General features: G+C 41.8%; 2 protein-coding genes across 3 annotated transcripts in view; both read left to right on the top strand.

Moving 5' to 3' along the window:
• LOC116750459 (protocadherin alpha-C2) overlaps positions 1–15525 on the top strand; it is a 159156-nt gene that overhangs the window by 25700 nt on the left and 117931 nt on the right. The window contains exon 1 of one of the 2 annotated variants that reach the window (XM_032625137.1): positions 10943–12243. The exons of the other annotated variant lie outside the window; for it this stretch is intronic. Coding sequence (XP_032481028.1) covers positions 11089–12243 — 1155 coding nt within the window. The 5' untranslated portion in view covers positions 10943–11088. Of the gene's footprint in view, positions 1–10942; positions 12244–15525 lie in introns of those variants that run through there. 2 annotated transcript variants of the gene reach the window in all.
• On the top strand, positions 4199–8125 carry LOC116750513 (protocadherin alpha-9-like). Its single transcript, XM_032625247.1, has 2 exons — positions 4199–6625; positions 8060–8125. Exons 1-2 carry the CDS (start codon positions 4202–4204, stop codon positions 8123–8125), a joined length of 2490 nt encoding a protein of 829 aa, XP_032481138.1. The 5' UTR covers positions 4199–4201.

Raw genomic sequence — 15525 nt, 5'->3', positions numbered from 1 at the left:
TTTCACTTTCTTACCAAATTTATTATAGACCAGATAAAAATAAATCCAAAAGTGAACAAATATTTAATATTCCTTTCAACAGAATATCAAATAGAACATTGTACTATTTCAAGATATGTGCTTTATTATCAGATACTTTTTTAGTCATGTCAATAACAACATTTTTGGAGGATCTATGTATAGTAACTAATTTCTTTTAATCTGATAAAAATCTTACTTCTAATGATTAATAGTGAGGAAAATACTATCAGCCCTTTGTAGATAGTTGGAATATTATGGAAGAATATTTCACATTTAAACATATTTTATATATGATTTAGAAAAATAATTTGATTAGAAAAACTATTAATTTCATTCTTGCTGTTCAAATGATTAATTTATAAATCTTTATTACACAGAATATGCAGGATGATTAGGACTCATTAATTCAAGTTAACATTTTTAGTTTTGTACAGTAAAACTTTGAGAATCCAAGAATGCTTATTATTATTTTTTTAATCTTTTCATTTTTTTGTTCTTCTTGTCTTTTTTAAATCTTTGCTTCTTGTAACTGTTTGACCTGGCTTGATGTTAGTTGGTCATAGATTTTGAGCATATTCCTTTGGAGAGAATGGTGGAACTTAATGGGATGGAATGAATGGTTTCTGGAACGCTCAATTTTTAATTTGTTATTAATATATTTCTTAATTTCTTTAACATTTATGACCAGAAATGTATGACATTTTATTTCCTTTGCTCACCTGTAAGTAACCTGAAACTAGTATTATTTTGTGGCTTATTTTATATTTCTCACAATACCTTCAGTGCCTAAATTTTATTTGGCTATTAAAAGCACATTACATGAAAGAAATAATTTTAATCCTTAACTTTAATGGCTGTGTTTTTTTCTTTTTGTTTTTGGTTTTTTTGCGGTACGCGGGCCTCTCACTGTTGTGGCCTCTCCCGTTGCGGAGCACAGGCTCCGCACGCGCAGGCTCAGAGGCCATGGCTCACCGGCCCAGCTGCTCCGCGGCATGTGGGATCTTCCCGGACCGGGGCACGAACCCGTGTCCCCTGCATCCCCCTGCATCGGCAGGCGGGCTCTCAACCACTGCGCCAATGGCTGTGTATTTTTAAAATATGCTTATCTTTACTGTACTGTTTGAATCAAATGTGGAGTTTCTCCCTTATGAAAGTGATGGTACACTTAGATTTTCTATTCTGTCTATGCCTACCTGATTTTTGGATATAACTTTAATTACTCATTTCTCCTAAATGTTTAATTGGTTTTTAAAAATTCCTTAATTAGAAATAAGACACTTAAAAATAAAAGAAACAAGACACTTTCCATCACCTACCATTTATTTGACAACTCTCATCATTTCGATAATTTTAGTTCTGTGTTCCTACAACTCTCTAATTGATATTCGAATTTCATTTTAGGGGTGTGCTTATCACAAAGATGGAGTCAAAATCTAATCTGTATTTTAACACTTTGCACTCTTCTATGTTAATGGTTTTATTTGTTTATTTTTAACGTTTTATTTTATATGGGTGTATATAGTTGATTAACAATTTCGTATTAGTTTCAGGTGAATGGTAATGATTTTAGCTATTAAATATTTCCTAACTTGAAAGGTACCAGAGCTCAGTTATTAAATACTGTGGATTCTGGAGCTTCCTGGATTAAAACTCCACCTCTTCCAGTTTTTGTTCATATAGCCTTTGATAAAGCATTTGTTATTTCAATTCCTTGGTTTCACATTCTAAGCATGATGAATATAAATTCTATTGCATAGAATTTTTGTATCAAGTAAGTTAATATTTATAAGTTGCTTATAAAATGTCTGTCAAATACTATGTGCATAACAAAATTTAGTTATTATTCAAAAGAGTTCAAGGAGTTAATAACTGGAAAAAGAAAAACTAAAATGTTAGAAAGTCATTATGGCCTTCTATATTACTCTTATTTTATGTAAAAGTTATCTTTTGTGAAGTTATTTTCAGGTTAACCTACAATGTGTCAATATTTTGAATTCTTTGTGATAGAATTAAAAAACTCATCTAAAAGTCAGTTTCACCAGTTTTGGGAAGTCCAATTACCATTGTGGATGTGGAAAACCTTTTGGAATCTAGAAATTTATCTAGATAAAGTCTCCTCAGGGAAAGTTTAGACTATCTTGTGTTGACAGTAATGTCTTTTTTCATACTTATAAGTTGCTTCAGATCATTTAGAGGTCTGAGTAGGTGTTTGAAATCTTTGTTCTTTTCCATTAATGGTGTTTTCCCTTCCTCAAAAATAAGTACACCGTATGTTTTGATGATGATTTAAAAGTTAGTAGTAGTTACTGCCTGTTAACCATGGAAGTAGACCATTTATATAGAAAGTGTTACAGAATAACTTTTAAAATATAGTCATCAGTCTTCATTAATCATTAGTAGGACCCTCAGGGGATTCCAAGACCATGTTAGCATGCCAGGGACCACTGAATTACCAAAACCCAGCCTCTGACATCAAAACGTTTGAGATAAAATAAATATATGGTTCATACAATGAAAGACAAGATATAAATTATAACAGGCCCAAAAGCAAAGCTGGGGTTGAAGGAAAATCACTCCCTATTTGTCTTTCTGAAGGAACACTTGAAGAGGCATGGTGTTTTCAATGGTTTTTAAAAGGGTAAGTTACCCTGAGAGAATATTGAGAATAATGAATAATTCTGTGAAGGAGAAAATTAAGCAAACTTGAAGACACACAAAAGCCTCTATATGACTGGAAACACGGAATAGTCCACTGTGGTTAAAACATATGTTTCACATAGAATAAAGTCAGAAAAAGTAATATGAAAATATCTCTTGATTCTGAGTACTAGACTAAGTAACTCTGAGTAGTACATTAAAGAATTTGGATTCTTCAGAAGTAAATTGGGAACTATCAAAAGATCTTGAGCAAAAAAATTCAGCACTGTGTTTCAGAAGATTGGATGGAAAGACAATCTAGGAAGGTACTGCAATAATTAAGGATAGGAGCAATTAGTTAAAAACGTTTCTTAGGCAGGTAGCTGTAAGAATATGAAAGAAAAGATAGATATACAGGAGCATTAATGGTACCATAAACTGATAATTTTGCCTTTACTCTTTAAAAGCACTAAAATCTAGATGTAATTAATCTACATGCAGTTTAGAATGAGAGTAGTTCACAAATGAGCTTTCCTTGTTAAATAGATACTAAGAAGGAAAAATCCCAAGCATAACTTTAAAAACAGAAATTGTCCTAAGTACTAAGGATGAACAATAATGAAATTAAAATGTATGTATTATGAAAAGACATAATGTAAACTATATTGGGGATTGTAAAAAGATATTCATAAGTATTAAGGCTTGGAAAAATGCAACTATATAGATATAGGAATGCAACACATTTCTGAAAAGAAATCACATTAATTCTAATAAAGAGAAAAATATAGACTAGTTTCTCCCTACAAAATATATTAAAGCAAATTCTTACTTATATTTAAATATTTTACATATATTCAATTCATAAAATTACTTAAGAAAATACTTCAATTTGTTGCTCAGTTTTCTAGATTTATTTTTTTTCAGACATGAGCAAGTTTCTTTTTCATCAGTAGATTTCTGGTCTCCTAGAGACCCTAGGAACAGTGAGTCATCGAATTCTTCTAGGCAGAATCCTAAGTCTACGTATGTGGGAGATCCTGAATTACAGAACAAAAGAATTTTCCAATTTAAAATCCCTGGTTGTTTAACTGATAATTTTAATTCTCACTTCATTTCTGTGATTTTTTTTAAATTGTGTGGAGAGTTTAGTTTCCTCAGGTAACAGAAAGCCACAGTTTTGGTTTATACTAAACATTTAGCTGCACTTATTCCACATGAATGCTTCCAACAAGAGAAATGTCCTTCTCTATTTCATCAACGATTAAGAAAAAATTCAGAGAATGAAACAAAACTTTGCAGGATAATGGCGAAATGTTTATTCATAGAATATGTACTTACTTTTGGGGCCACGTGATGTCACTCTCGGCTGAGAAATTCTCTGATTCAAAGCCATCTTTTAGGCTTTGGAAAGACAGTCCGGTCTTTTATAGTATCCTAGGGCAGAACAGTGACGAACACAGCAGGATGGGACTGAAGGAATCAGAAGATTTCCCCTAGTTTTGAAAAATTTTTCGCTAACTATAAAAAAGATCGAGTATTTGAAATGTTGTACTCAAGTCGAGGCGACCAAGGGGACCGGAATCTACTGCTACTGTTTATCATTCTCACAGCCTGGGAAACCGGGAGCAGCCAGGTCCACTACTCAGTCCTGGAGGAGGCCAAACACGGCACCTTCGTGGGCCACATCGCCCAGGACCTAAGGCTGGAGCTGGCGGAGATGGTGCCCCGCTTGTTCCAGTTGGATTCCAAAGGCCGCGGGGACCTTCTGGAGGTAAATCTGCAGAATGGCGTTTTGTTTGTAAATTCTCGGATCGACCGGGAGGAGCTGTGCGGGCGGAGTGCGGAGTGCAGCATCCACCTGGAGGTGATCGTGGACCGGCCGCTGCAGGTGTTCCACGTGGAGGTGGAGGTGAAGGACATTAACGACAATCCTCCTGTGTTCCCCGGAACACAAAGGAATCTGTTTATCGCGGAATCCAGGCCGCTTGACTCTCGGTTTCCACTAGAGGGCGCCTCCGATGCAGATATCGGGGAGAACGCTCTGTTGACTTACAGGCTGAGCTCCAATGATTATTTCTCTCTGGACGTACCAACCACCGACCAACAGGTAAAGCCTCTGGGACTTGTATTACGAAAACCTTTAGACAGGGAAGAATCTCCGGAACTTCATTTAGTGCTCACGGCCACTGACAGAGGCAAACCTGAGCTGACTGGCACAGTTCAGTTTCTCGTCAAAGTGCTGGACGCCAATGACAACGCCCCAGCTTTCGACAGAACACTCTATGCGGTGAAATTACCAGAAAACGTTCCCAATGCAACGTTCGTAATTAAACTCAACGCCTCAGATTTAGACGAAGGCTTGAATGGTGATATTATTTACTCATTCTCTAGTGACGTTTCTCCAGATATAAAATTTAAGTTCTACATAGACTCCCTAAGTGGGAAGATTATAACAATAGGACATATAGATTTTGAAGAAAGTAAAGCTTACAAAATTCCAGTGGAGGCGATCGATAAAGGCCTTCCAGCCCTGGCTGGTCACTGTACAGTTCTTGTGGAAGTTGTGGACACTAACGACTTTGCTCCAGAGTTGATTATCAAAACGCTCTGGCTCCCTGTCAAAGAGGACGCACAGCTGGGGACAATCATTGCCCTGATCAGCGTTATTGACCGAGACGAAGGTGCAAATGGACAGGTGACCTGTTCCGTGATGCCTCATGTCCCCTTCAAACTGGTGTCCACCTTCAAGAATTACTACTCGCTGGTGCTGGACAGCGCCCTGGACCGCGAGAGGGTGGCAAACTATGAAGTGGTGGTGACCGCGAGGGACGGGGGCTCGCCTTCCCTGTCAGCCACAGCCAGCGTGTCCGTGGAGGTGGCCGACGTGAACGACAACGCGCCCGCGTTCGCGCAGCCCGAGTACACGGTGCTGGTGAAGGAGAACAACCCTCCCGGCTGCCACATCTTCACGGTGTCGGCTCGGGACGCGGACGCGCAGGAGAACGCGCTGGTGTCCTACTCGCTGGTGGAGCGGCGGGTGGGCGAGCGAGCGCTGTCGAGCTACGTGTCGGTGCACGCGGAGAGCGGCAAGGTGTATGCGCTGCAGCCGCTGGACCACGAGGAGCTGGAGCTGCTGCAGTTCCAGGTGAGCGCGCGCGACGCGGGCGTGCCGCCTCTGGGCAGCAACGTGACGCTGCAGGTGTTCGTGCTGGACGAGAACGACAATGCGCCCGCGCTGCTGCTGCCCGGGCCGGGCGGCGGGGCGGGCTCACTGAGCCAGCTGGTGGCACGGTCGGTGGGCGCGGGCCACGTGGTGGCGAAGGTGCGCGCGGTGGACGCGGACTCGGGCTATAACGCGTGGCTGTCGTACGAGCTGCAGCCGGCGGCGGGTGGCGCGCACAGCCCGTTCCGCGTGGGGCTGTACACGGGCGAAATCAGCACGACGCGCGCCCTGGACGAGGCGGACGCGCCGCGCCAGCGCCTGCTGGTGCTGGTGAAGGACCACGGCGAGCCGGCGCTGACGGCCACGGCCACCGTGCTGCTGTCGCTGGAGGACAGCGGCCAGGCGCCCAAGGCCTCTACGCGGGCGTCGACGGGCGCCGCTGGCGCGGAGGCCGCTCTGGTGGATGTGAACGTGTACCTGATCATCGCCATCTGCGCGGTGTCCAGCCTGTTGGTGCTCACGCTGCTGCTGTACACGGCGCTGCGGTGCTCGGCGCCGCCCAGCGAGGGCGCGTGCGGGCCCGGGAAGCGCACGCTGGTGTGCTCCAGCGCGGTGGGGAGCTGGTCTTACTCGCAGCAGAGGCGGCAGCGGGTGTGCTCTGGGGATGGTCCGCCCAAGGCAGATCTCATGGCCTTCAGCCCCAGCCTACCTCCGTGTCCTGGATCTGTAGATGCAACTGGAGACCTACAAGCTTCTTTGGACTCCTCTGGGAAGGTGGGTTGCTCTAATATTTTGTTTTTTTATGTATGTATTCTTTTAGTCTTGCAAAATATTTTAATTATCCTATAAGATACTTTAAAATAATTTTTATCCAATTTTTTCTAGTTCTGCCAGGATGTTTAATTTTATTTCCGGAAAGTGAACCTTAACTTTGTAACTGACTTTTGCTTCGACTTCTAGTTGAGAATTATTATAAACCATACACTGAACAGACATTTATTAGAGCTGAATCCATTTTATTTAAAACCTGTTGTGGGAGTCATATTGAATTCCTGATTAATTGCTGCCACCGACCTGAAAACTATTAGGTGAAAACAAATTGAGTCATTACACATTAACTGCAACACCACTCTATCAAATGATAATTTATTTCTAAAGTAAGCATGGTAGTTTAGTCTAATTATATTGTTTTTAAACAACCCCATAGCAGATAATATGCAGTCACTCTTACCTTGTCAACTTATAGTTTCCTACCTTTCTGGAGACACAGCGGTCAGCACTAGTTAGTGTCTGTAACTTCAATAAGCAACTTCCAATATACCTAGAAAACAGTTGCTTTACTTTAGGAATTTAATGTTGACAATAATTGTTTCAAATATAACTCTTATTCCCACTTGTTCAAAATATGTTTCTATCCATTGTCTGACAGTGTAGATCATAAGAAAATGTTGATTGAGAATCTTTTCTACGCATAGAAATTTTTTTGAAATTCATGTTTTATCTGATATTGAAGAAAATACTTCCTGAAAGGTACTTTCTTTCCTGAAGAAGACTTTCTCCTTTTATTGAAATTTTCTGTTAGTAATATAATGCTGGGGCATTAAAGATATACCCATATTTCACACTTTGAATTCTCTTGAAATTGTTGTCTGGAACTTGACCAGTTTACATGAGAATTTACTTTTTCTCTCAGTATTCCAAAAGACAGAAATCTGGAGATGAGATTGTGCACCTTTAAAGTCACTAAACTTACATTTCCTGGATTATGGTTTGCAAGTTTCAAATTGGTGGTTCTCCACACTCTATCTTTAGTCCAAGCATTCGTTTTGTTTTCTAATTTATATCTTAAAAACTTCCTTTATTCTTACATTGCATTTTTGTAATGTGTTTTATATTTCTACTCAGGGGTTTTATTTTATTTTTTATCATGTCAGGTATTTTACAAGGCATTTCTTAATTGAAAATTCAACAGAGCAAGTCAGAGTGGACTTGAGAATAGAGCCACAATGTAACCAGGCACATGCAAGTAGAAATCACTTAAATATTTCAGTACTTTGTTTCTCTCCAAACGACACATGTTTGGTTTATGCTACAAAGCAATCTATTTTTTTCCCATTTTATTTCTTGCAAAGCTTGAATATTCTCTGAACTCTTGTCATAAAACCTATGTCTGTTGGCACAACTCACCTTAAATCCAGACTTATACCTTCAAATATCTCTGTCCTTGTACTTTTTCAGGTTCCATATGCCACTTGTACTTGGGCCCAGGTATTTGATTATGTTATATGGATTAAGGGATGCTAGAAGTGTCATTTGCTTCCCCCCCAAAAAACTGCCACCATTCCTCTAGTATCTTAGAACTAGTATTATTCATTAAGTACTTACTACGCATTTTATAATTAAACATTTTACTCTTTATTATTGATGGCTGCATTGATATAATTGGTAATATAGTCCCTTATACTAATCTTTATTCTCTCCCAGAATATGGGCTATCATTGTATGCAAATTTTCAGAAGATCAGTGAACATCTTAGTAATGAATTTATCTTTTGGGTCATCAGGAAGCATGAGCACACTGGGATTCAGGAAATTCAGGATTAAAAACAGCTGGGAAGTCCAAAATAGCGAGGTGAGAGCTTGGAAGACACTTCATTGCTCAATTCAAGCCAGAATCATGAGACCAATAATGAAGCTCCCCTATGCCAGTCTGTTAACTGTACTTTCTAGATAGGGCTAACTAAGTTATGACTCGATCTCAGACACTTTTGAGAGTGAAAGGGGCACTATACAAATGTATACAAGACCACAGACAAACATAGAGCATATTTCAGGCAAACTGGTTTTTATGGTCAGCCTATCCTCAGGCCTGACAATGCTAACTGCTTTAGCAATATCTGGGGTTCTTATTGAACATTCTGCTTTCCAGACACCACCTTAAGTTTCTGAAATAAGAGGTATTGGCAAATTTGCATTTTAACAAGCATTCCAGGTGATTCTTATCCAACTGAAGTTTTAGAGGCTATAGCCCTATTGAGTTGCTTGGCAAAGCAAGTTCCTATTGTTTGACAGGATATAATTTAACTACACTACTTTTCATTCATTATTGGAGATTTGTATTGGGACATTTATGTTATTACCTGGTTAAAATTGCTCATTAACAGTAATGGAATTTAGTTTATATCATTGCCTTGTGTTGAGATGATTAATCAATGATAAACTTATTTTGACTCCAGATAGTAGCTTACATTGAACATTGCTATTGTGGGTGGATAGATTAACTCATTACATTTTAATTCATGCTGTATAAGAAATGTAACCCTTAAAATCAGAATATGAAGAGACTTTGACCCTAGAATCATTCTAAAGGAGTAGAGAAGTATAAAAACAGAAGTTAGAAGCACACATACATCGATGAATCAAGTGACCCTCATTCCTGTAAATTTTCTTATTTATTCTATAAATGTTCTATTTTTCAGAGTTCAAAATTATTGACTTCTTTAAAAAAATAATTAAAGTAAGAAATTAACCTTTGGTTAAGACAAAACCTCCCATCAGTAAGTTTTTCTTTTTTTTTTTTTTTTTTGCGGTACGCGGGCCTCTCACTGTTGTGGCCTCTCCCATTACGGAGCACAGACTCCGGACGCGCAGGCTCAGCGGCCATGGCTCACCGGCCCAGCCGCTCCGCGGCATGTGGGATCTTTCCGGACCGGGGCACGAACCCGTGTCCCCTGCATCGGCAGGCGGACTCTCAACCACTGCGCCATCAGGGAAGCCCGGTTTTCCTTTTTTTTGAAAAAGAGAAACTTCAACTTTTATCAGTAGCCTTTTATTGCCTGCACCGCGAGGCATACAGGATCTTAGTTCCCCGACCAGAGATTGAACCCGAACCCCCTTCACTGTAAGCGTGGAGTCTTAACCACTGGACCACCCAGGAAGTCCACCATAGATATATTAATGGAGAATTTCAGTTACTGAATATTTGATTCCAAGAATTTTGAGAGAGAGAAAATATTTTTTACTGCAGGTGATGAAAAACTTTGACACTTATAAAATTATTAGATAATGCCAAAACTGTATATTTGGGGTATTTGAAAAATATAAATATAACAAAGATGAAATTAGTTGTCTCTGAAATTGGAAATCATAAATTTTTAATTATTTTGAATCAAAATTAAGATTCTTTTTGCCCATGTAAGATGTGTATAAAAAAGTGAAACTTCCCCTGTATAACTAATTTCTCAATAAAAACACTTTTCTATCTTCTTAAAGACAGGAACACCACTCGGCCTGTGCAGCAGCAATATGTAAAGGCTTTATAGGGTGACACCATTCTGTAGGTAATCGTTTTATCCAAAGAGCCAATTTTGGTCTTGAGCATTATGAAACTAATGTGGCTAAAGTGAGCCCTGAGAACAACTGCCATTTATGAAGCACTCACTCTCCTTGAGGTATTATACTAGGCACTTAATATATCATAATTCATGCAACCACCATATTATTATTAATATGTTATGAATGTTATGAAAGTGAAAACTGAGACGGAGATAGGTTAAATTATTTTCCCCAAGTCACACACTAGTAAGTTGGAGACTAGGAATCAGAAGAGAGGAATTTCTGATGTTGAAGCCTGTGATCTCTCTACATTCTAGTGATGATTGTCATTTAGAAGTTGCAAATACCTCACAGAGAACTGATGCTTGAGATTAGTGTCTAAATAAGGTTTATTTAATATCAAAATAATGACAAGGAGAAGTGAATTAAGATTTAGAAGTTGAAGAGACTTAAATTTGTTGTCCAACAAAATGCTAGTACACTCAGTATTATACAAATATTAAGCGTGTTTTCAAATTCAGCTAAAGACAATCATGGTTAGGGAAGGAATTACTTCTCTGTGATTTTCCACTCAAGAAAAACGCGGCACTACGTATCGACAATGATTATTATTATATATAAAAGAAACGTAATATGAGTCTTTGAAAGTCCATAGAGACCCAAATATGTGAAAATAGAATGAAAAGATAGGAACAAGAGTTGTTAAACTCATGGAATTGTACTTACACATTAAGCCACCGGGTGTCGCTGTCTTCCACAAAATGGCTTTTCAGAACAAAGGCATGATCCTGTTTCTCAAGGACTAGGAAAGAGCTACGTTCGGAGATCTCAGCCATTTCAATAAAATTGGATGCAAGAAATCGAATAGAAAAAATCGGAGCGGTGGGTGTGTTCTGGACGCCGAGTCACTGATTTGTAAAACAGGAGAAAGTTATGATGTTGGTCTACAGACCTATCAGGCAGAGAACCCAGCGCCTGCTTCTCTTGTTTCTGCTCATTGCAGCCTGCGAGACAGGGAGCAGCCAGATCCATTACTCGCTCCCGGAGGAAGCCAAACACGGCACCTTCGTGGGCCGCATCGCCCAGGACCTGGGGCTGGAGCTGGAGGAGCTGGTGCCGCGCCTGTTCCGGGTGGCGTCCAAAGGCCGCGGGGACCTTCTGGAGGTAAATCTGCAGAATGGCATTTTGTTTGTGAATTCTCGGATCGACCGGGAGGAGCTGTGCGGGCGGAGCGCGGAGTGCAGCATCCACCTGGAGGTGATCGTGGGCCGGCCGCTGCAGGTGTTCCATGTGGAGGTGGAGGTGAAGGACATTAATGACAACCCGCCGGTCTTCTCTGTCTCAGAACAAAAGCTCTCAATTTACGAATCTCGACTGCTTGACTCTCGATTTCCTCTAGAAGGTGCATCGGATGCGGATATCGGAGAGAACGCAATGCTTACTTACAGACTCAGTCCAAATGACTTTTTCACTCTTGATATTATAAACAAAAAGGACAAAGGCAAATTTCCAGTGCTTGTTCTACGAAAACTGCTGGATCGTGAAGAAAATCCTCAGCTTCAGTTGTTATTAACGGCAACTGATGGAGGCAAACCCGAACTGATGGGATTTGTTACTCTGCTGATCCTGGTGTTAGACGCCAATGATAATGCACCTCTATTTGACCGATCCGTTTATGAAGTTAAGATGTATGAAAATTCAGCGAACCAAACATTAGTCATCTGGCTAAATGCTTCTGATGTGGATGAAGGGATAAATAAGGAAATAATATATTCGTTTAGCTCTTTGGTCCCACCCAGCACAAGAAGGAAATTTCTAATGAATGAAAGCACAGGAGAAATAAGAGTAAACGATGCTATTGACTTTGAGGATAGTAATACTTACGAAATTCATGTAGATGTTACAGATAAAGGAAACCCACCTATGGTTGGTCACTGCACTGTCCTAGTGGAAATCCTGGATGAAAACGATAATTCACCTGAGGTGGTTGTCACTTCTTTGGCTCTTCCGGTGCGAGAGGACGCTCAGGTGGGCACCGTCATCGCCTTAATCAGCGTGTCCGACCGTGACTCTGGCGCCAACGGGCAGGTGACCTGCACATTAACACCTCATATCCCCTTCAAACTGGTGTCCACCTTCAAGAATTACTATTCGATGGTGCTGGACAGCGCCCTGGACCGCGAGAGCTTGGAGAACTATGAGGTGGTGGTGACAGCGCGGGACGCGGGCTCGCCTTCCCTGTCGGCCACAGCCAGCGTGTCCGTGGAGGTGGCCGACGTGAACGACAACGCGCCCGCGTTCGCGCAGCCCGAGTACACGGTGTTCGTGAAGGAGAACAACCCTCCCGGCTGCCACATCTTCACGGTGTCGGCGCGGGACGCGGACGCACTGGAGAACGCGCTGGTGTCCTACTCGCTGGTAGAGCGGCGGGTGGGCGAGCGAGCGCTGTCGAGCTACGTGTCGGTGCACGCGGAGAGCGGCAAGGTGTACGTGCTGCAGCCGCTGGACCACGAGGAGCTGGAGCTGCTGCAGTTCCAGGTGAGCGCGCGCGACGCGGGCGTGCCGCCTCTGGGCAGCAACGTGACGCTGCAGGTGTTCGTACTGGACGAGAACGACAACGCGCCCGCGCTGCTGCTGCCCGGAACGGGCGGCGGGGCGGGCGAGCTGAGCCAGCTGGTGGCTCGGTCGGTGGGCGCGGGCCACGTGGTGGCGAAGGTGCGCGCGGTGGACGCGGACTCGGGCTATAACGCGTGGCTGTCGTACGAGCTGCAGCCGGCGGCGGGTGGCGAGCGCAGCCCGTTCCGCGTGGGGCTGTACACGGGCGAGATCAGCACGACGCGCGCCCTGGACGAGGCGGACGCGCCGCGCCAGCGCCTGCTGGTGCTGGTGAAGGACCACGGCGAGCCGGCGCTGACGGCCACGGCCACCGTGCTGCTGTCGCTGGAGGACAGCGGCCAGGCGCCCAAGGCCTCTACGCGGGCGTCGACGGGCGCCGCTGGCGCGGAGGCCGCTCTGGTGGATGTGAACGTGTACCTGATCATCGCCATCTGCGCGGTGTCCAGCCTGTTGGTGCTCACGCTGCTGCTGTACACGGCGCTGCGGTGCTCGGCGCCGCCCAGCGAGGGCGCGTGCGGGCCCGGGAAGCCCACGCTGGTGTGCTCCAGCGCGGTGGGGAGCTGGTCTTACTCGCAGCAGAGGCGGCAGCGGGTGTGCTCTGGGGAGGGACCGCCCAAGGCAGATCTCATGGCCTTCAGCCCCAGTCTTACGCCGTGTCCACTACCAGACGTAGAAGGGGAAGAACAGTCTACTGGAGGCAACCACTCTAGCAAGGTGGGTTATTGGTTTTCAATTTTTATAGTTTGCTTCGTGAATATTTTATTTCACCGCTTTCCCCCTCAAATATGTATCTTGGAATACCTTCATTCTTTGTCTAAATATCATGTAGTTATATAATTCCTCAAATATTCCTTAGTAATTCCATTTGTAATATAGTTTATTCTAAAAGTTCACTTTATATTCTATATACAGTACCTTGTGCATCAACTTTTGCTGAATACTTCAATTTTTAATATATGCCATTTTTCTCAATTCATTTATATTTTCCAATATAAATAGTTGATGTCGGTTGAAGGTTTTTATTTTTTTCATAAACTATTTTTTATTTTACACATATTTGTCAGATTAGTACTTTATAGTTTTATTTAATTTTTAAATCTAAAAATTGAAATAACCTTGCTACAGTAACAAAAACCTGCTACGAAAAAAAAAAAAAAAAAACTTGCTACGATCAATTTCCTTCACGATGAAAATGTGGTTTTTGCTCCCTAAGTACAGAATGTGTAGTGCAACATAACATAATGCATACTAGAACTTCAGTGTTTACACTTTGTTCTTTTTTTTTTTGGTGGTACGCGGGCCTCTCACTGTGTGGCCTCTCCCGTTGCGGAGCACAGGCTCTGGACGCGCAGGCTCAGCGGCCATGGCTCACGGGCCCAGCCGCTCCACTGCATGTGGGATCCTCCCAGACCGGGGCACGAACCCGTGTTCCCTGCATTGGCAGGCGGACTCTCAAACAATGCGCCACCAGGGAAGCCCTACACTTTATTCTTAATAGTAGATTATGTAGACTGGAAGATTACCATTTTAAAAAGTCCTAATCTATGGAATTAAATTAAGTGTTTTGAATTTTAAATGTTTTTTAAATTTTTATTTTAGTTTTTAACTTTTTTTTTTTTTTTTTACTGAGTTTAGTCGGATAATGTCTGCCACTGGCTCTGTTATTAACATAAATATTTTAAAAAACCTTTGTAGACAGTTTAATTCAATTCAGAATGACTGAAATTTTAGGATGAAACCATAAATTTTCCCAAATCAAGGATTGCTTTTAACATTCTTGACAAAAAAAGGAGTTAGCCCATTTCTTTTAAAACTTCTTATTTTTATAAACATATTTAACACGCTCTTTATTAGATGGCATTAAAATGAGACTGATCATGAATATTCCTTTGCTCTTGGCAGCATAGTATTTGTGATACCTTGTTTCAAGGTGAGAGGGACTTCCCTAGTGGTCCAGTGGCTAAAACTCTGCGCTTCCACTGTAGGGGGTGAGGAGTTCGATCCCAGATTGGGGAACTAAGATCCCACATGCTGCGTGGTGGGGGGGGGAAAAAAGAGTAATGAACCCATAGGTTTATTGGTATACTGTAGTAATTAGCTATATGATAGCCTTGGAACGTAGGAGCTTTAAAAACTATCTCTCATATGTACTTAATTAGTGAAGGAATTTTTTTTTTTTTTGCCCCGGACGCGCAGGCTCAGCGGCCATGGCTTGCGGGCCCAACCGCTCCGCAGCATGTGGGACCTTCCCGGACCGGGGCACGAACCCGAGTCCCCTGCATTGGCAGGCAGATTCTCAACCACTGTGCCACCAGGGAAGCCCTGAAGGAATTCTTAAAAGCAAAAATAGAATGGACCTACAGCATGGAGTCATTCCTAAAGGGAATGAAGTATTTCAATCAGCAAACATGAGGAGGTTTATTTCCTAGTCATGTCTTTTTCTCAAATTTAGCCACCCCCACGTGCTAAAGTTTTTCCTTCTCTTCTTTAGGTAAATATGTTGGTCTTGAACTTATGGCTTCCACAATTAATAAAAGAACTAGCTGTAGTTAGAACTGTAAATCTTTGGCATAGATTTAATTATTGAATCACTATTTTAAAATGTGTTTAAAATAAAGACTGTAGCTATTACATAAAATCTAAGATTTCCTTGGGTAAACATTTATAATTTTTTTTAGTAGGGAAATTCAGGATTAAAGTATTTTTCTAAGACAACACTGATAAACTTTATTGCAATCAATAATTATGCAAATT

The sequence above is a fragment of the Phocoena sinus genome, chromosome 3 (genome assembly GCF_008692025.1).
Source record: "Phocoena sinus isolate mPhoSin1 chromosome 3, mPhoSin1.pri, whole genome shotgun sequence".
NCBI lineage: Eukaryota > Metazoa > Chordata > Mammalia > Artiodactyla > Phocoenidae > Phocoena > Phocoena sinus.
Note: the sequence above shows the minus strand (reverse complement) of the source record. Positions and strands in the feature narration are given on the sequence as shown.

Bases quoted from the DNA above. Each gene is read 5' to 3' on its own strand.
- LOC116750513 (XM_032625247.1), top strand. From the start codon at position 4,202: ATGTTGTACTCAAGTCGAGGCGACCAAGGGGACCGGAATCTACTGCTA. The intron at 6,626-8,059 runs GTATGTATTCTT...GTACTTTTTCAG, and splicing joins CTAATATTTTGTTTTTTTAT to GTTCCATATGCCACTTGTAC.